Genomic DNA, 21,187 nt, shown 5'->3' on the forward strand with positions numbered 1-21,187 from the left:
AACGGTAATAAAAAGCCAACCGCCCCGCCCCGACGCTGGTCAAGTCATCCTAACTGATTGCTAAGATTTTAATCAAGTGATCAGAAATCTGACGTGTTTGTTAATTAGACGTATAGTGATGTCTATTTATGTATTATGCAGTGTTTGTATCGTTTGTATTGTTTTCTCACCAAATATACCCTTTTCTTTCTATCTCTGTTCTCACCCCATCATCTCTTTCAATGCCTTTCGTATCTCCTCTTTAATCTTCTCTCTCTCTCTTTATCTGTCATTCCCCCTCTCTCCCCTCCAGCTCACAGTCTCTCAGTTTCTTTGTTTCTCCTTGCACTTGCATTCGACTTGACTAAGTTTGACATGCATCTTCCCTCTCTAAACTTCACACTTTCTTTCCACCTGTCCCCGTTTTTATTTTCTATCACCCTCAGGTGGCACATCTACTCACTCGACATTCTAATGCCCCCACCCCCATGACACCAGTTCCCCCCCCCCCCCCCCAGTTTACACCACTGAGCAACAGCCTTGATTAGGGGATAATAATTTTGAATGAATACTCAGTTTTTCCCCAAATATTAAGTTTCAGTTCCTGTTTAATTATCCCGGACAACAACATGAAACTACAATTAACCTTGGGATCCTTAAAGCGTGTCCGCGTCATTCATAACTCTATTAATTATAAAAGGTAAATATTTCCCTTTCGATCATATCTACTCCCTCCCTTCTCTCTCTGTCTCTCCCTATTTCTCTCTTACTCTCTCTCTCTCTCTCCCCCCCTCCCTCTGACTTCCTCTCTCTCTATTTCTATTTCGTTCCTCTCTAAAACATTCACACATTTTATTATGAACCAAAGGGGAATTTGATTTAAGCGTTATTTTCACCGTGGAATAAAATTCTGTGCAGTACAAATACATGGCAGGTTCGCATGTATCATCTCACAAAATAGCCAAGGGCCATTTTCGTAATATAATCAGAATTCAAATTGCATTAATTAGTTGTTGCTAAGTAGGACAAACATTATCGCTTGCCCTACCTAACACCACGTAATGTATACAATTTGCAATCTGACTATTGAAATACAATTATTCGCACCAGGTGAATGAAATAATTTGTAACGAGGCACTCAACAAAGATTTACGCATTAAATTTGATAAATGGAAACTGTTCTGTCATTTTTAGCATACTACTAATACCTGTATGGGATATACATGTATGATATCATTAAAGTGCCACTTGCATTTGCATGTACTACTAGAATATAATTGTTTGGATCAGTTTCTGTTTCATTGCCATTAATTATGTTCTTAGATTTAATGAGAAGCTCCGATAACAAGATAATTCTATAAGTATCTTATATATTTCTCTCCCCCGGCCAGCTCTGGTCACCTCTTCCCTTTTCAATTAAAACTTAAAAATACACTGACTATGCATCTGGGGGAATTATCTTTATCTGAAGTACGACCGACTTGAAATAGTTATGATCCTCGTTCCTGGTTTAATTTATCGGGAATTCTTCTATGAAATTCAAACTTAACGACATATTGGACATCCATCCACATGACCGATTCAATTCGCTCATACTCTCAAATCAAAGTTACAAAACACTTGGTTTCATTTTATGCCCTTTTATTTCACCGGTGATCACAAAAATATATGATAAATTTGATACTATAGTGATGGAAAGCTACGATGAAATAAACAAACCATGGAATGCAAATTTACGTCATTACTTTGAATATGATTCATATACATTTGTACTACTATACAGGACTACATTGAAAGCATACACGAAGAGTGTTATATGATAATCAATATATCTTACAAGATGAAAGGGGAGCGTACGTATGTTTACAGCAATGTATCCACAAATTGACAAACGCACCAACAGTGGAATGTGCATGGGCTGCCTCGATCATGTTCTGGGGGGGGGGGGGGGGGGGACTATGCCCCCATCATACTGTTTTGCTTCCTTGTATTTGAATGGGTAAAATGAGAAAACTATTTTGAAGGGCAATTTGGTCTAATAAATACTTTATCACTTATTAAATAGTCATTAAAAGAACTCTTAGAGACAAAAATGAATCAATATTTGAATCGCAGTATCACATACAATAAAAAAAGAGGAAAACTTAACCAATTTCTTTGAATAAGCATAAAATCATTTTGATTACCCCCCAATTGATTAAATATCTAAAATTCAACTGAATTTATCGACTTGCCAGCCAGGGTAAAAAATTGTGATAATCACAAATATACCTATGTTTCTTAAAGAGTGCCTTCTTTTTTCAGTATAACTTTATAATGGCACTGACAGTGTACAGCAACATCTACATTTGTTACAAATGTACATATTCTCCATACACAGTGATAACAATTTGTCAAAAGATACAATAATGTACTATTTATTTATAGTATCAGCGCATTATCTGGTTCCATGTTCTATGAAAGAGGGTTTCATTTTTATATGAAATGGTTCTATGTCTACTTTTAATCTCTATATTTTTATATTGTCATTCAGAGATATACGTCGCTATTCTCTGGCACCTTCTGGAATAAAAAAATTCACATTTTCTGCCCCCATCCATCAAGTTATCATGAAGGCAAAGCAGAACATTATTTACAAAAAAGACATCTTAAAAATGAAGAATACAAACATCTATTCAATCTATATGTTTATTTACAATGTTACTTAACTTAAAACATATACCTTTTTCCATTAAGAATCCATGATTCCAAATAGGTTTCTTTGTTAAAAATAGTATGTACATCATCTTAAAAATATCAAGAGGGTAGTTCTTACCTACATTACTTCATGGCAAGTTATATATACATTGCGATCATGTTCTCCTAATTCATGATATGTCGAAATAATTTGTCTAGATGCTAAATTCTCCAGTGTATATTTTGGTCGTACATGTATAGTATTCATATACCCCGTATGAAGATTCTAGGCTGCTGATTGGTCAACACTGCAGGCATGAAATTCACTACTGACCGCTGGGCAGTATAGGTAAAAATATTGACCGGGCATATAGTTCTACTTGCGCATACAATCCAAGGACGCATTGACTGCGCATGAAGTTAACAATGGATACGCACGGTTAGACAAACGCAATGCTCTTAGACTGCTAAATTACAATTGACGCTAAAAATAAATACACATTTGCAGGTACATTTGTTAAAATATCTCTCTTTCGGAATTGTACCTTGGGATGCGTTAAAAAAAAAAATATATTGACTGCTTATTTTTTTATCCATTACATAATTCTATATAAATTTCCTGCAAAAAATGTACTAATAAAAGATGAGTTTTGTATTCAACACAACCATTATTTATGGCCCATGTCATTCATTTCATTTGATCAGAAAACATTTAAAATCTAATGTATCGTAATTGCACTTTTGTGCATATAAAAAATAGGTGAAACTCTTAATAGTCTATGAAGTAAAGGTATTTCAGATGATTGACACAATGTTTGATAAGACACATAAAAACTAAAGTAAAATATAAAAATATAAGGAGTTGTCATATTCATATTCATTTAAGGGAGATTCTGTCTTCCAATGTATTCCATACGACATACATGTACATTAAACACTGTTATACACGACTTCCTCCTAAAACTAAAATGTCTTGATATGACCACGGACTATAAATAGCTCTACCTGGCATCACAAATATCATTATGTGGTCATATCACGATATTTTTCATTTAAACATGAAATAAATGTAAAAAAGGACATATATCAGACAGAAAACATTGCAAAGAATTGGCCAATCTGATTTATATATATATATATATAGAAGTATGCCTGTATAGAAAGACTTGCAATATCACTGTAAGCTATACAACATGGAAATGGAATCATATTTTCTTTCAGTCTTGATATTTTGAGCCCGGCCCACATGCTGAGGGGAAGTATTGTCTGTTCGGAGCCAGAAGGGTGTTAACTCATATACTTTAACACAGAGTTAACACCCTACTGGCTCTAAAGAGACGATATAAGAAGATATGTCACATCGATTAACATACACATTGTATGGTCACCTGCTGCTGATGGCAAAGAGGATGTAGTAATTGTCTTTCTACACATCTAAAGAGATGGTATAAGAAGATATGTCACATTGATTAACATACACATTGTATGGTCACCTTCTGCTGATGGCAAAGAGGATGTAGTAATTGTCTTTCTACACATCTAAAGAGATGATATAAGAAGATATGTCACATTGATTTACATACACATTGCATTGTCAGCTTTAACCCGTTGACCACTGACTTGTATTTGTCCCATAGGCTTAACACAGGGACCCCCAGGTTCCTGTAAGCAAAGGGTTAAACAAATTTATTGTAAATGCGCACCTATGTACAGTGTCATCATGTGAACCATTACATATTTTGTAGCATCTTTCCGCATACACTGACCTACCTGCTTTTAAATTTTATATGACGCAATGATTCAAATATCTGAATATCATAATTTTCCTTTTATAATTGTTTTTTCACAGCAAACTGTACAACACTTCTCTATTTCACAGCCATGTAAACAAATTAACACGTTCCGTTGATGGCACAGAGGATGTAGTAATTGTCTTTCTACACTGACAGCAAACTGTACAACATTTCTCTACTATATAGCCATATAACAAATTTATACATTTGGCTCCGTCAACCACAAATAAGACGTCATCTCTGCATTAAAGTGTAAATTTAAAGCCTTGCTGACTCCCAACAGACTCTGTTTCCTTTACATGCAATGCTGATGCCATGTAATGTCACTAAATTTGATCTGATTATTTGGCAAAACATCAATAGAACTAATTGACCACTTGTTACGCTATACAAACAAGGAAATAGTGGAATATTATCGACAAACAATGTCACAGCAAATTCTATTGTACATGAACAGAAAGAACAAAAATTGCAGACACATGCTGTACATAATTGTGCCTTTCATGAACACAAAAGCAATTTAATTGTACTCACTAATCACTATTTTTATGTACAAATTGGCTTTTTTTGAATAAAATGAAGTAATTTTCAGTCATATTTGTTCATTTCATATACATTTATAATTTTTGAAGCATGTAGGAGTTTAATATAAGAACAATTGGTACCAATTGGAGGAGAGAAAAGTGATTTCCTTAGATCTTTAAATACTGAGAAACTGCTATGGGTTAACGCGTCTTCTTTTCCCCATGCGTAACAACCATCGGAAGCAATATAAAGACACATACTTGGTACTATACATCTACTTTATGTACATTACATGTATGCAATTTACATTTTGACATATATTTGCATTGCAATTGTACACCATAAATCATTTAAAACTTAAATTTCTGATGTCTCTTTTTTTACTTTGATTACAAAAGAAGTTGATGTTTCAAATCTTTGCACCTGGAGGAAAATTCATTAAAAATCTATTTTCAAGCTGCAAAAACGTTTTTATAATATTTTTTGTTACTGTACAAATCATACAGCACCTTTATAACTATCTTTGATCAAATATACATAATAGATAAAACAAAGCTAACTTCCTTTTCGGATAAACCAATCCATTTGCAATTGCAAGAAAACATCCTTTCAACAATTTTCACATCTCTGTGATAATTGTTTGATTTCATTAACAGGACAGCTTCTCGTTTAAATTCAAGGAATGCATCAAACGGCCAAAATGCATTTCAAGGCAAGATTATAATCAAGAAAGTTTTAGAATTCTTGACGGACAAAAAATATACTTGCATTTCCTGAAGTCTGGGCAATTTTAGATTTTAAAGGGGACAATAATTTATGAATTTCATGCATCAAACAATTTTTCACTTTTGATGCTTATAGCATGGAATTATTTCAAGACAAGAAGATGTCCATTTCTGCATGTGATACATTACACACAGGGCACAAAGGGTACTGTCTCATTGAACATTACTTATGATTGGTCACCTGCTGCATGTTGGGTGAAGGCTTGTTTGTATCAAGGCTCCTGATTGGCTGCTTCACTTTCCTTGAAGATGGTCTCCTTGCAGTCTTGCAAAAACCTGAGGGGAAAAAAGAGGAGGGAAAAAAGAAGAGGAAAAGGGAAGAAAATGTTAGCTTTAGAAACTGTCATGAAATATAAATACAAAATGGAAATAGTTTACTCTTCATGGAGAACCTGAACAGTTAGAAAATGAAAATAGGAAGAAACCTCAGAGCTTCAGATATTGTCATGAAGTACAAATAAAAAAGGAAATGGTTTAATTTTTCAAGAAGAACCTGGAAAGTAGAGGACAACATTGAGGAAAATTTGATCATTAGAAACTTCCCTGGAGTACAAAGGTAAAAAAAATTACTTTTAATTAAGGACAGAAAATTTGAAGAGAGGTGAATAGAATTTCATTAAACTTCAAAAGTAATTACTCATTCTAACTTGAACTGTTTCTTAATTCTGTACCCTGCATTAATGGATGTATCTATGCGGCATTGTTCACGAAGTGTACACATGTCGAAAGACATGAAAATATGAAGTACTCAGTTCTGCAAACATAACAAATACAAATTATGTAAATACAGTGCATGCATTGAAGTGTTTCGCATTACTGGTTACAAAGTCCAATTACAATCTGTGTGCCACTTAGAATTATCTACTGGTACTTTTCAAACAGTGTGCCACTTAGAATTATCTACTGGGTACTTCTCATAAAACAATGTTGCCTCATATAACTTAAAAAATAGTATTAACCAAGAATGTTGATGACTAAGCAGGGGGGGGGGTACAAGGACTTTACAGACAACTTTGTTAAGTGAAGTTGCATCTCCTTGTTAGTATAGGGTAACATGCAAAGTTCCCAAAGTTAAAATAACATGAATATCAACTAAATACATAATTCTGACAGAACAATATTTTGTTTGACAGTTAAATAGTTCATCAAGTGTCCTTGACACATGCAAGAATCTACTGCAAATAACTTCACAATAATACATCATTGTGAGTATAGGGTAAGTATAGGGTAACATGCAAAGTTCCCAAAGTTAAAATAACATGAATATCAACTAAATACATAATTCTGACAGAACAATATTTTGTTTGACATTCAAATAGTTCATCAAGTGTCCTTGACACATGCAAGAATCTACTGCAAATAACTTCACAATGATACATCATAATTTCTAACAAGGAAATACAACTACCATTATTAAACAAGATTGTCTGATTAGTCTTGTACCCCTAACAAATGAAAATAAAAGGGCAAGGAAAAGAATAATTAAAATAAAATAAATCATCAAGTTTTAAAGTAAACTAGTTCTGCTTACTACCAGCTGTACATCTTTTCCTACTACCGTAGTTACCCCCCCCCCCCCCCTCCCCACCCACACACTGAGTTTGTTTAATTTACAGGCTCTCGAAACCTAGCTAAACAATAACCTTTTCGAAACCCTGCAGAAATACACCTCACACAAGAACCATACCAGTATCAGCAGAACTGTGTAAAAACAAATAAGGGGACCAGCCCAAACGATCGTTTGGCAAACGTTGGCATCTGGCCAAACCGGATATTATCTGAACCAGGTGATCTCCAGTTATATTTCATTTCAGGAAGTGTTCACATTAATTCGAATTTGTGTTTTGATTTCAATGGTCCTTCTACAATAACCTTTCACACTCGCAATTCAGATGCTAAATACTGTGTAAAGACACACCAAATATGCACGATGTGAAGCCTATTTGGAATGATAATTATCATTAAGACTATTAATAGGACAAAAATGCAACTATTACTCTCTCAGTTATTATAGGACCTTTTTTGCCCGAATGATGATGAATTCTTAACTTACAAATGGTTGTTGCCAAAGTACTATGTATATGTTTAGAAATATCAAAGTAAATTCCCCCATATTGAGGGTTTTAAGGCTCAGTTGAACAACTTCTGCATTTCAAAAAATGGAGAATCTATGCTGCATTGTATAATTCCGTAAATAGCTGGGGGGGGGGGGGGGGTTGTTTTTTTTTTTTTGGGGGGGGGGTGTTGCCTCTGTAATTTTGTTATTTTATATTTGATATATAAAGATTTGAAGAAAAAAAATTAAGTACACCATTATTTGTGAGATCTGAAACTTGAACAGACACACAGTGAGGACTTGTGTTTGAGACTTGTTCATGAAACGTACATCACAACGCTGACTTTCTCCCATATGAACACCCTTTTATTGAAATCGAGTGTTCCTCCCAACTGACAACACAATGATTAATCTGTCTTAAACTCTCAATAACGGCTCAGGGACAGGAAAATTACACTTGATGCATTCTGACTTCATTACTAGTGCACTTTAAAAGGGACAAGTTTTCAGATGCGGCCAATTTAATAAAAACATTTTATTACCAGTGATTAATATCTTTGAAATTCACATGCTCTGATTATAAAAATGGTCCCCATCATATTGACCCTACATGGAACATTACAAAAAAATCTGCTAGGGGATGAGTTCTATTTATCATTTATTCTATTTATTTAATGATATATTACTCATCATCCTGCCAACTTAAGAATCACAGTTCATTAATAGTGATTAATGATTAATGATTAATGGCTGATAAAAAACAAGAAGAACAACAACAACAAAAAGAAGAACAAGAACAAGAACAAGAAGAACAAGAACAAGGAGAAGAAGAAGAAGCAGAAGAAGAAGAAAAAGAAGGAGAAGAACAAAGAAGAAGTAGAAGAAGAAACAGAAGAAGAAGAAAAAGAAGGAGAAGAACAAGAAGAAGAAAAACAACGACAAGAGGAAGGAGAAGAAGAAAAAGCTCACCTTAGGTCTCTCCTTCTTCTTCACGATCGCCAAATCACGCGGTGACTGCTTCTCCAAGTTCTTGAGGTCGATGTCGGCCCCGAAGCTCATCAGGTGGTCGATGACCTTCACCACGTGGTCCTCGTCGAAGTCGCGGCCAGCGATGACATGAAGCGGAGTGTTACCGGCATAGTTTGCTATCTTCAGCAGGTGCCTGGCGTCGACTCCGGGACATTCCAGCATCATCTTGATGATGTGGGTGTTGGCTGCCACCCGGTCGCTCGGTGGAAGCTCGACGGCAAAGTGGAGCGCCGTGTAACCGCTTTTCCTGTCCTGCAATGACATGGCATTTATACATGAAGGTGAGTAATAATGATAATAATACATTTATAGAGCGCAGAAACTATCCAACATGAAGTATATATTCTACTGCACTACAAGAGCTCCTGATATGCTTAGATTTGCAGTTAATTGGAAAAATGTGCTTTCAGTACTGGTTACGTGGTTACATGATTGCAAAACGAGAGATCTGTCTACAATTGCTCATTCAGATACGGCACTGCAAAAAAATTTGTAAATGTTTTAGCACCCATGGAACACCGAACACACAGACCAAAATAACTTTGTTGTGATTGGTACTCTTTAAAAGCACGGCAATGGTGAAAAATAATAATAATAATAACAATAAGAATAATATGTCTTGTTTACCTAGGGTAGCCTCATCAGCATTCATACTGTTCTCCCTGAGGGCCCTGCAATCATATTATTACCCTGGTCATCGGATTCAGGCTCACCCGCACACAATGTATGCACATTCTCCACTCCCTGGGGAGCATTCCAGCCAGGTATATATTTTACTGACTAATTTACTCACCAGGAAGGAAGGGTCAGCGCCGAGATGGAGCAGGTTCCTGATGGAGTCCAGACTGTCCACCATCTTATCCACATACATGCACCTAGTCCCGTCATAGACACGCGCAAGACGACCATGGGCCTGGATGGCACACTGAAGCGGTGACATGCCTGAACAGGAGGAGATAATAATAATATTAATAGTGGGTTCTTGTCACTATGAACATGACGGACAAAGAAAGAGGACAAAATATACAGTTCCTCATTGTACCCTTTAACAATTGCTGTGGTAGACAAAGGAACATCCCTTCACTGCTATTATGTAAAAATGTGTAGAACAGGTGAATATGCATGTGACACCTGTTCTATTTTTTTTACATAATAGCAGTGAAGGGATGTTCCTTTGTCTACCGCAGCAATTGTTGAGGGTAGAATGAGGAACTGTATATTTTGTCCTCTTTCTTTGTCCGTCATGTTCATAGTGTGTATAGCGCTCATGTCTGTCAGACTTGACACTCCTGGCGCTTCCGACTATTACCCTGGCTTTAGCACGGCTGACATTAAATCGCTCTAGCATTTCAAGGAATTAGTTCCTGCCAGGTACTTATTTACATCACCTGGGCTGAGTGTGGCAAATGTAGATCAATGTCTTGCTAAAGGACATTAATGCCGTGGCGGGACTCAAACCGCGAACCTTGTGATCGACAGTCTGGCGACATATCCACTCGACCATGACACCTCCATAAGGACCAACTGCCTAGATAAAGACCACTTTTCTTATCTCCCATGATTTGCCTTTATACACAGGTTTCACTGTACGTTAATAATAACAGTAGGCATTTCTATAGCACCGTCCATCTCAAAATTTCAAGGAATTTAATTCCTGCCAGGTACCCATTTACCTCACCTCGGTCGAGTGTGGCAAATGAAGACTAATGCCTTGCCAAAGCAATGATACATGGACTCACCGTTCTTATCCTCCACATCGATCTCAATGTTGGCGACCATGTTCTGGCAGACGCAGTATCCGATAGCCCGCAGAGCCAAGGAGAAGCCCTTGATGGCGGCGTAGTGAAGCACGGTTTGCTGCTCCTTGTTTGGAATCATGAGGTCCGCTCCGGCCTTGAGAAGATAGACGATCAGGTCCGGCTGGTTCGTCACCATGCAGATGTGAAGAGGTGTCTGCATGGATGGGATTATAATAATAATAAAATAGTAATAATGATGATGCTGATGATGATGATGATGATGCTGATGATGATGATCCTGATGATTATAGTGATGATGATGATGATGATGATGATGCTGATGATTATAGTGATAATGATGATGATGATGATGATGATAATGATGATGATGATGATGATGCTGATGATTATAGTGATGATGATGATGATGCAGATGTGAAGAGGTGTCTGCATGGATGGGAGTATAATAAAAAATAAAATGGTAATAATAATGATGCTAGAGTGCCGCAATGGCAGCACAGCTAAAGCTGGGGTAACAAACTCTAGGTTTGGATGCGCTTAGTGATTCTAATAAGGGCTGTATAAAAACTGAGTATTAGTATTATTATGATGATGATTATAGTGATGATTATGGTGATTATGGTTCCCTAAAAAGGATGGATCTTCAAATGCCTTAAATGTTCTAAATATGGCATGCAACATCATAAAAATCGGAAAGATTTTTATGCCACGTGTTCGTGAAGTCCCGTATACATCTCTCTGTGTACAATGCTTCTAACTTTACCAAGACTGGGCCAAATTTCTCATCATTTGGATGATTCCAGAACCTTGCAGTATATATATCAATACTTATATGCTAGATGATCAACCTTTTCTGATCGATTCCATAACGTTTCTTTCACAAAGCAATCGCATGACCAGAACTCAACTTTATCTTTAACAATTAACACAATAGTGTCTGCTTTTTGGGGGCTTTAGAGTGCAATTAATTCAAATACCTGTCCGATGTTGTCCCTGAGATTGAGGGCGTCCTTCCTCCCGCTCTTCAACAGACGATTCACGATGGCATGAACAAGCGGGATATTACCCTGGCTGATAGATATGTGAAGAGCGCTGTTCAATGAAACAAATAAAAACAAATGATAATTAATAATAATAATTCCGCTTTTATATAGCGCTTAATACATACATCTATGATGTCTCTAAGAGCTTGACAGATATGCTATTACCAGTGAAAAAAAAAATACACGGGGGCTCGGGGCGAATTAGCCCCCGAAATGCCCAAAAGAGCCCCCGAAAATCAGAAAAGAGCCCCCATAAATTTGCACAGAGTTCAATGCAAAACAAATTTTAGAATGTTATATTCATGCAGGCAAGCTTTAAAAGTAGCCCCCGAAAAATAAATATTAATTTTTTCCCTGGCTATTACCCCGATCATTGGATTCAATACTTGCTCGCATACACTGTGGCACAATCTCCACTCCCTAGGGAGCATTCCAGCCAGGCATTACTTGACGCTCAAAAGATGTTGGACCAACAATGACGGTCGCATCCTACTGGGTACCCAGTTAACACCTGGGTGGAGAGTAGCAAGTGCAGGTAAATATCTTGCCAAAGGATATTAGTGGTTCTTGTATAGCGCTTGTGTCTGTCAGATATGGGACTCCTAGCGCTTTACAATTCCTATCCCGGCTTTAATAAGCGTGGCTGCCATTATGGCACTCTAGCATTTCAATGAATTAACTCCTGCAAGGTACCCATTTATCTCACCTGGGTGGAGTGTGGCAAATGCAGATAAATGTCTTGCCAAAGAATATTAGTACCGCACACCTATACCTAAAGTCAGAGTCACTACCAAAGTATTTTAGCACCAGCATTGTCTGTCCAAGATCTTGCAGTAATTGTTGATCCCTCAAATTGACTGCTATTGTTTAATAGCTTTTTGTTATGGGCCTCAGATCACTACATATTATCCTTATATGAATGATGATCTACTTGTACATCAGGGGCCCTTTCACCAAACACCGCTTTGTTTCTTACATTTGGGACTCAAAACAGATAGTGTGAGTTTCAGTAACACAACAATCTGGGTAAAAGCAATTTGTAAAAACACCAATCAACATACTTTAATTCACCTAAAGCTGTCCTTCTTGACGAAACATAAGAAACTATTGGTCAAGTAAGCTCTTGGTTTACTTGATATTGGTTTAGTGATCGCTAGGTCAGGCAAGGGTATTACTTACGTGTCTCCTTCTTCATCCAAGGAGCACAGGACATCCAGAGGCATATTGTTGACCAGATTCTCAAGGTTGCGGTTCTGGTCTTGAGGGGTTGGTGGCGGGGTGATCACTTGCATCTGGTTCGGTCCTGGATAAACAGGTGGCTGCCTCACCATCCCTTGATTCTGGTTCACAGGGTACTGCTGGACGTACCTGGCATTAACGGGCTGGATGTAAGTTTTCCGCTCAAACTCTTGAGATGAGTCCATGAGCTGATCTTTGATATGCTTAATGCTCTGTTGTGCCACTTCTTCCTGGGAGGGCTGTTGTTGCTGCTGTTGCTGCTGTTGCTGGTGTTGCTGGTGTTGCTGGTGTTGTGTCCGGTTCTGGATGTACTGCATGTTCTCTACAGGAATCGGATTCTCCACATAGGGGCGATGGCTGTTGTCGATGACCATACCACTGTTGGTTCCTGAAGGCGATGTGCAGCTGTAGACGTTGTGAGGTGGTGAGCAGATTCCGGAGTCCTCGCTCTGGACACTGGGAGGGGAATTGATCATGACCATCATCTCCGGGGAGTGGGGTGAGTTAGGCGAGGTGGACATACCATGGTAGCCATCCCCTGGTGACATCATGGACTGCGGGGACGGCTGAGTCTGCGCTGGTGAGTAGGCGGGCGAGTAGGCTGGGGAGTAGGCCGGCGATGGTGTCTGCTGCATCGTATGAGCAGGACTGAGAGAAGACACACTACCTGGAGAACTAGGGTAGGAGCTGTCTGTTGGAGATGGAGGCCAGCAGGATTCCTCTGGGTCTTTCTTGGAGACAACGGGCTGGTTCGCGTAAAGGTTCTGCATGGTACGTCCATCTGAAAGTTTGATCTGCTGCTCAGACGGCATACCAGGAACCATGACTTTCTTGCCCGAAGAGCTGATGTAGGCCTGATAAGGAGGACAGGCCATCGAGCCAGGGTATACTGGCTGTACAGGAGAATATTGCTGTACATAAGCCATGCCAGGTTGATTCGATGGGTAAGGTTTGGTTCTCCCTTGGGCATGACCGGGACGATCAGAACGACCTTTTGAAGTCAAAGGGTTCCTCTCTTTCTCTTCCTCCATCCTTTTCCCGAAGGCATTTTTCTTCTCATCACTCACGTCCATCTGTGTCATCTTTGTGGCCAGGTTGTCAACAGTCGCATCCTCTTCAGGTATCCTAGGTGTCTTCACCATGTAGTGGTAAGTTGCCGGTGAGCTCTTCCTTCGTCTCATCTCACTCTCAAAGATCTGGCATATCTTCTCGTCCAGCTGGCCCTGATGGGGAATTCTGGCATGCTTCATCTTCTTCAAACCCAGGAGCTCCACGGAACTGGCTCTCGGTTTCTCCTTGTACTCCTTCCTCTTTACCTCGGCTGTCTTGTCCATCTGATCCTCATCGGGAACCCCATCACCATCACTGTTCTCCTCTGGACCTCTGTTGACTTGCTCCTTTGGCTTTACATCATTACCTTCACAACCGTCCTGCTCTTTCCCCTTAGCGCCATTCTCCATCCCAGCGGGGTGATCATCTGGCTTTTCATCTTGCTTGATCTCTTCTTTTGAAGCAGGAGAAGAGGTCTTGCACTCGCCATTCACCTGGCCATTCTTGTTTGGTGCCATGATGGTAGATTCCACTTTGATTGGTTTGTCTGGACAGCCAAAAAAAGAGAGAGAGAGAGGACAAAAAAGACAATAATAAATTGCACAGTCTAATAAGAATAATAATAATTATCCTTGCTTATATAGCACCTAACACTTACTTTATCAAAATCCTCTAAGCGCTCTACAATAATGCAGCATAATTACCCTGGCTTTAGCAGTGCAGCTGTTACGCGGGCTGCGTTTCAAGGAATAAATTCCTACCAGGTACCCATTTACTTCACCTGGGTGGAGTGTGCCAAATGTAGATCAATGTATTGCCAAAGGAAATTAGTCTAAAGGTGTTAGGAAATAAGCTCCAGCAACATTTGCTCTAGAATTATTTTTATCAAAGATATAGGGGTAAGGATAGGACTAAGGTTCATTTTAGGAGAATTATAAATGAAATATTGTAGGACAGGTGTCCAAAGAGCAAAGACTTCATGTACATGTACATGTACAAGAGCATGGTCAGTCTAGAAGAACAGTTGCCCACAACTTATTCAATAAAGAAACACTGAGAGTTTGAGGTGGTCTGAAAGAGCTCTGCAAGGGCGCTATTTCATCAGAGACACATGTACAATACATGTGGAGTCATGGTTAGTGTTAGGGACGGGTTACAATAGAGTTTCAAATAAGGATTACATATCAAGTGGCTTTACATTAAGTTTAGTGTTATAGGTTGTAATAGGGTTAGGGTTAGGGTTTGTTAGGATTGTAATAGGGTTTTAAATTAGGTTTCGTATTAAGGTTGTAATAGGGTTTTACATTAGGTTTAGTGTTAGGGTTTGTTAGGATTGTAATAGGGTTTTAAATTAGGTTTAGTGATAGGAATGTAATAGGGTTTTACCAATTAAGGAGGTGAAAGAAAGGAGGCGAAACTCTTGAAATTTATTCAAACGCATTCGTCAGTTCCTAAGAGTAACAATGGGATGTGTAACATTCCACTTGGCTTTGAAGTTCCATGCTCCGAACCGCGCTTCCAGTGCGGGGACATTCGGAAGCCAGGCACCAGTTTTACATTTATTACAAAATATTTAATTACCGGCAAAATTTCAGTGTACATGTAAATCAAAAACTTTATATGGGGATTGTTTTGGGAATAGGGCATCAAACAAATTTTCAAATTTAGAACTCCGTCCTTCCTATAATTTGTGTGCCAGAGTTGGTAAAAGAAAAATTACATCCTGACAAAAACTCAATATTTTAGGATAATGCGCTAATTTGTGCATGTTTTAATGTCCCGTTATTTAATCCATGATTTACAATCTTCAATAACATTAAGTTTGCTAATGCATGTTTTTGCGTGTTTTTTGTATTTTTGAAGTTAAAAAATGGATGAAATTACACAAGTTTGTGTTTGCTTTTCTACTCTTTAAACATTCAACAATGGATGAGAAATCATTGAGAGGGACAGCGAACAGTTGCTGTGATATCAGTTTCTGATGTAGAAATTCTAAGTCCTGAAATTTCACGCGCTCTTTTATCTCACCACCTGGTCAACAGTTGCAGATTAGCGCATAACTTTTCAGCGGCGTGGAGCACGGGGTCAAAGGAGAGCGACTTGATTCCAGTCCTTCTCTATCACGTCCCTGGTTTTACATTAGGTTTAGTGTATCGCATGTTTCAGATTAGAGCTTCAAGCTACAGTGTCCATAATAATACAGAAATTTGAATTCCATAAAATGAAAAGGGTTGAAATTAAAGAGTGTAAAAATTTAACACAGAATAATTTGTTCCTGTACATGTACTGTACATGTGTACATGTATGTATGTGCAGTCAGTCAGTCTAGTAGAAGTACAGTTCACAGTTGCTGATTTTTGTTTACAATACAGAAACACAAACGAATATTTGACTGTGGTTATGTGCATGTAACGTGTCTCTAGTTTCCGTTTCCGTTTGTGTGTGAAAACTTCCTCATTTTCACATGTACATGTATTTGATTCAAACTAGCAGGTGGTTCTGCTAAATTTTGAAAACATGAGATTTCAAATGATTGCTACTTGAGTTAAAACTCCCAAACTCATGCTTTTAATGAACTAAAAGTCTATTAAAATACATGTAGCTACAGAATATTTAGTCATACACTCCTCAAATATAATGTGTTTGGACAGTACAGTCAGACCTGTGTAGTGACCAACTGTCTAAAAAGACCACGATATTTTCCCCTTTGAAAATAGTTTCTCATTGAAACGTGTACTAAAAGGAACCTGTACATGTACATCAAGACCACCTGCCTTTCAAGACCACTTTTCCTGTCTCCCTTGGGTGGTCTTTATAGACAGGTTTCACTGTATATGTACAATGTAGGTAGGCCTACGTGAAGCACTATATAGCTTGTACTTGCCTCATTACACATGTACATATGTAATTGAACCCTTGTCAAAATTGAATTTGTATGAAAGCATGCAGAATGTTTAAAATATGGGATCATCCAGCCACCTCTCTACAAAGACCACCTGCCTATAGTGGCCACCTAGAAAGAAACGTGAGTTGTAGAACCTGTCTAGAAAGGCTAGTTTACCTATGATGACCAGTTTTCCTGTTTCCCTTGGTTTGACCAGGGCATGTGAGTTAACACCTCCCTGGTTTGACTGTACAGTGTACATGCAAACATGTAAAATGTACAAATTTGTATACAAGCGGGGCTTAGCAGGGAGAACCCCTAATAAGGATTTTGAATACAAGTCATGCATAATAGCAACACTTGCATAAACACATGTGACTTAAAACCTTGTTCCCCTAACGTACATGTACCTACCTATAGTACAGTACAAAAGGGGAAATAAGTTTACAAGAGGCACTGCATCGTAATCAATTACCATGGTAGAATGAACACAGACAATCAGTAAACTGCAGTGTCCCTTTATGATGGGAGGAAGGAAATGGAAGGGGAAATCCAGTTCACAGTTTTCTCTCTGCTATTCAATCATAGAAAAAAAAGAGAAAAAGGGAAAATACCACAGGCAAGTCAACTCAAGTTGGAGTCTCTCATTGTTTATTTTCATACCCTGCTTCATTGTGTGAATAATCAGGGGCGGCCAGGGCAGGAGAGGGGGAAAGGTTTTTTTTTTTTTTTTTTTTTTTGGGGTGGCTGGGTTCAAAATAATGCCACTTACAAATGTAATTGTTTGATGAGAGGAACTTCATACATGTACAATCAGAGCTTAGCAATTATGATAAATCACTTAGTGTTTAGTGTCTAGGAAGTTAGTGAAGTACAGTACTCGAAAATGATGGAACAATACTCATAATTAAGCACGTTGACGTCATAAAATATGACCAGGCACTTATTGTTAGGGTCAAGAATCAACATAATAAAATTTTCAACTAACAAACAAAATCAGGCCATGTACATAAGTATATTTTCAAAAGAAATCTAGGTCACTATAACAACTTTTTTCAAAATCTTGAAATCTGACACCATGAAAATGATGTTTTTATTACAGATTTATTTTTAATCAATTATCCATCATCTTTAAAGACTTTTTATAGTTTTTGAACACAAATTAAACACAAACATGTCAAAACATGTCGAAAGGCTGGTTCATGTTCATGCCACAGTAAACCTAGCTGCCACAAAAACCCCGGAATTAAAGATAAAGTTGATCGAGTTCTGCATGGTTATGCAATTGCAGTGTGAAAGAAACGGTGTGGCATTGATCAGAAAAAGTGTAGTGTAGGCCTACAGTACTGCAAAGTTCTGAAATCATCAAAATGATAAGAAATTTGGCCCAGTCTTGGTAACAGTAACAAGCCTGTACACAGAAAGATGTATATGGGATCACACAAACATTTGACATAAAAATGTGGTCCACATTTTTAAGCTGTTACATGTCATATCAAAAATATGAAGGCATTTGAAGAGCCGTGCTTTTCAGGGAACCTTTTTTTATCTGATGTTCTTTTCTCTGTTTTTTCTTTTCCCAGAACTCAACCTCCTCTTTATAACTTTGTCACACATACATGTACGGTACAGTGTACATGTACATGTATGATATAATGCATACTTCTAACAATGTATTTCTACCAATGTGGAACTCCAGCGTTTCACTTCAAATTTAACAGTCATTCAATAGTGTCTGACAGCTAGTGAAGTCTAGAAAGTAAACAGTTTCCTTGCATAATTTGATATTAGGACACAGATAGGACATACGTGGCATATTCATCATTCCTGCAAAGTTCTACAGAATTTGATGTTGGCTGCAAATGGGACATACATGTAGGGCCTACGGTACTACCTTTAAAGTTCATATTTTGAAGTCAAATTTTGGTCCATTGGTACACTTTACGAGAGTACACAGTTCACACACAAGTCACTGCAAGGCTTTGTCTACGGGATCTCCCAAAATGACGATCAAACATTGAGTGTGAAACTGGGGTCTCCTCCTCGATGTCGACGGGGGAGTTCCTGTTTTTGTTTTCTGTCGGGGCTAAACTCAATAACCGCCATTTCCCTACCAGGCAGGAACACCTACAATGGTCTATGAATCATCTTCCTATACATTATATTGGCTGTTTAGAGACATGTTTTCAGAATACCCTGTACATGTTAGAGAGCTCATGTTTTATTCCATGTACATGTACATGTACACCTGTACTGTAAACAGTATAAAGTACCAACAAATAGAAAAGAAATGAATTCAATAAATGAATATAAAAATTGAGCCTGAATGTCTTCAAAATATCTATCTTTTCTCACTCTAATGCCTTCCTAAACAATCATTTATGAATTTTGTCTTACTTATTGATGTTCCTCTCTGGAAATTTTCTAGGTCATAACATGTTATGTAATTTTTGTTAAAGAAATAATGATGAAATCATGATTGATGAATAAGTTATTTCACAATAAAAGAAGGAGTTTGCGTCGGTTACTTTCTTAAAAAAATACAAAGAATCCTGTTACTTTGACTTTGTTTACTATTTCCTGCCATGAAATAAAACAAACAAACAAAAACAAAAGTACAGACTTTGAGCTATAGATTATTAGAGAAAATTAAGCTTTTTCAAGCCTGATGGTGAGTATTTTTTTCAAAAGAAAAGAATCTAAAATGATACAAGTTAAACATTTGTTGTTTCCTACACATTGATAGGAATTGTTGTATAATATCGTCTTTCTTTCTTTCATCCCTTATTTCTGTTCCTTTCTCTCTTTCTGCCATTCATTAATTAATTAATCAATTATTAATTTGACCAGTTTATTTTCATACATGTACTCACTGTGACTACAATTATTACAATTCTTATTTATTAATTTATTTGATACAGACCTCTCTATAAATTTTTCTTTGCAAATTAATTAATTAATTAAATTTATTATTATGTCTAGTTTTAATTGTACTCATGCTGTTGTTGTTGTGGGTCTGTTTCACACTGTAATGCTCCCCATAGTAGTCTTGTCAGTGGTTAAAGGAACATTTGACAAATGGGCCATGCACCAACATTTCCTACCTATACATGTACATGTACATGTATACTTGTACCGGTAGATATAAAAACAAACAAATCTTACATGTACTTGATGATGTATACAGCCTATAGAGATGTACATGAACAGAGTACACTAGTTGTTACACAAATCATGGTTTATCCAGACAGTAATTAAATCAAACAATCAACAGATATCATGGACATTCAGTTAAGAACTAAATTATTTATACGCTTACCAAGTTTTGTCACTCTTTAAGTACAGGTACTGTATGTGAAATATTGATATTTTCTGATTTTACCGTTTGTTTCTTGAGAATCATAGTTACATTTAAATCATGTATTTCGACAAAGGCCCTAATCCAACTCGTCTAACCTTCATTATTGAGTTACAAAAAAAACTATCACAAAAACATTATCAAATTTACAAGCGGTATGATCAGATGATAAATAAATAACTATTTGGTTGTTAACTTTAGTCTGTACATGCAGTGTTCATGTACATGTAGACTTACTTAATTTTTATTTCTTCTTCTTCTTCTTCTTCTTCAAAATAATCTGCCTCCTTCACTGCTGAAGATTCTTGCAGATGTGTGCGAGTGCATGTACATTCTAAATTCTACTCCAGACTACCGGTAGACTAGTAATATTTCACCTCATTTTGAAATTTGAGGCTCTGAACTCTGAACTTTGAAGTGCATTTACAATCCAAACATGTCATTACTCATTAGTTATCTTTTGTTGAAAATGACACAACAGCATTTTCAATCCGTTACAGCATAAATATATATATACCGGTACCATCAGCAGGCATTCTCCATCATACACATTTACATGTATACATGCGTCAACAAAACGGCTTTTCAGTGCACATCCACACAGTGTACAAGCAATACAGGAACAGTACATTACTACATGCACACAATTTATATAACGTACCTTGCAATGCCGTCTTGATGGCTGTTGATTTCAATGTCGACGACGAATTTGTTCCACCTATATCCACGGAAATTAGACTAGTAACGTCTTCCAAACCACGATCTTTGGTCCGAGAATTATCAATGCCACCAATTGATGGCATGTTTGCGTCACCACGTCGACGAAAATAGAATCAAATTCCAAGGAAATCGTTGTAGAGGGAGGTCGAAATTTGGCGTGCCTACTTCACAATGGTATCGTACTATAAGTGAACAAGAGCAGTTATGAATTATGCATGAGTTGTGTCCAGTGATTTGGGGATTCTAATCGCTGATTGGTTAGTTCTGCAGATAGGTGCTCAGACGGGAAC

At 37.5% G+C, this 21,187-nt stretch overlaps 1 protein-coding gene across 1 annotated transcript; it reads right to left on the reverse strand.

The window, feature by feature from the left end:
* Nucleotides 1-1,964: 1,964 nt before the first annotated feature.
* LOC100889100 lies at nucleotides 1,965-21,046 on the reverse strand. The gene is made up of 7 exons (XM_030978204.1): nucleotides 20,839-21,046; nucleotides 12,826-14,482; nucleotides 11,581-11,695; nucleotides 10,583-10,796; nucleotides 9,637-9,785; nucleotides 8,784-9,095; nucleotides 1,965-6,034 (listed from the first exon to the last, which is right to left on the reverse strand). The coding sequence occupies exons 1-7, from the start codon at nucleotides 20,978-20,980 to the stop codon at nucleotides 5,993-5,995; spliced, it is 2,631 nt and encodes an 876-aa protein (XP_030834064.1). The 5' UTR covers nucleotides 20,981-21,046; the 3' UTR covers nucleotides 1,965-5,992.
* Between the last annotated feature and the right edge of the window lie 141 nt (nucleotides 21,047-21,187).

Source organism: Strongylocentrotus purpuratus, unplaced genomic scaffold (assembly GCF_000002235.5).
Source record: "Strongylocentrotus purpuratus isolate Spur 01 unplaced genomic scaffold, Spur_5.0 spur5_scaffold_1, whole genome shotgun sequence".
Lineage (NCBI taxonomy): Eukaryota > Metazoa > Echinodermata > Echinoidea > Camarodonta > Strongylocentrotidae > Strongylocentrotus > Strongylocentrotus purpuratus.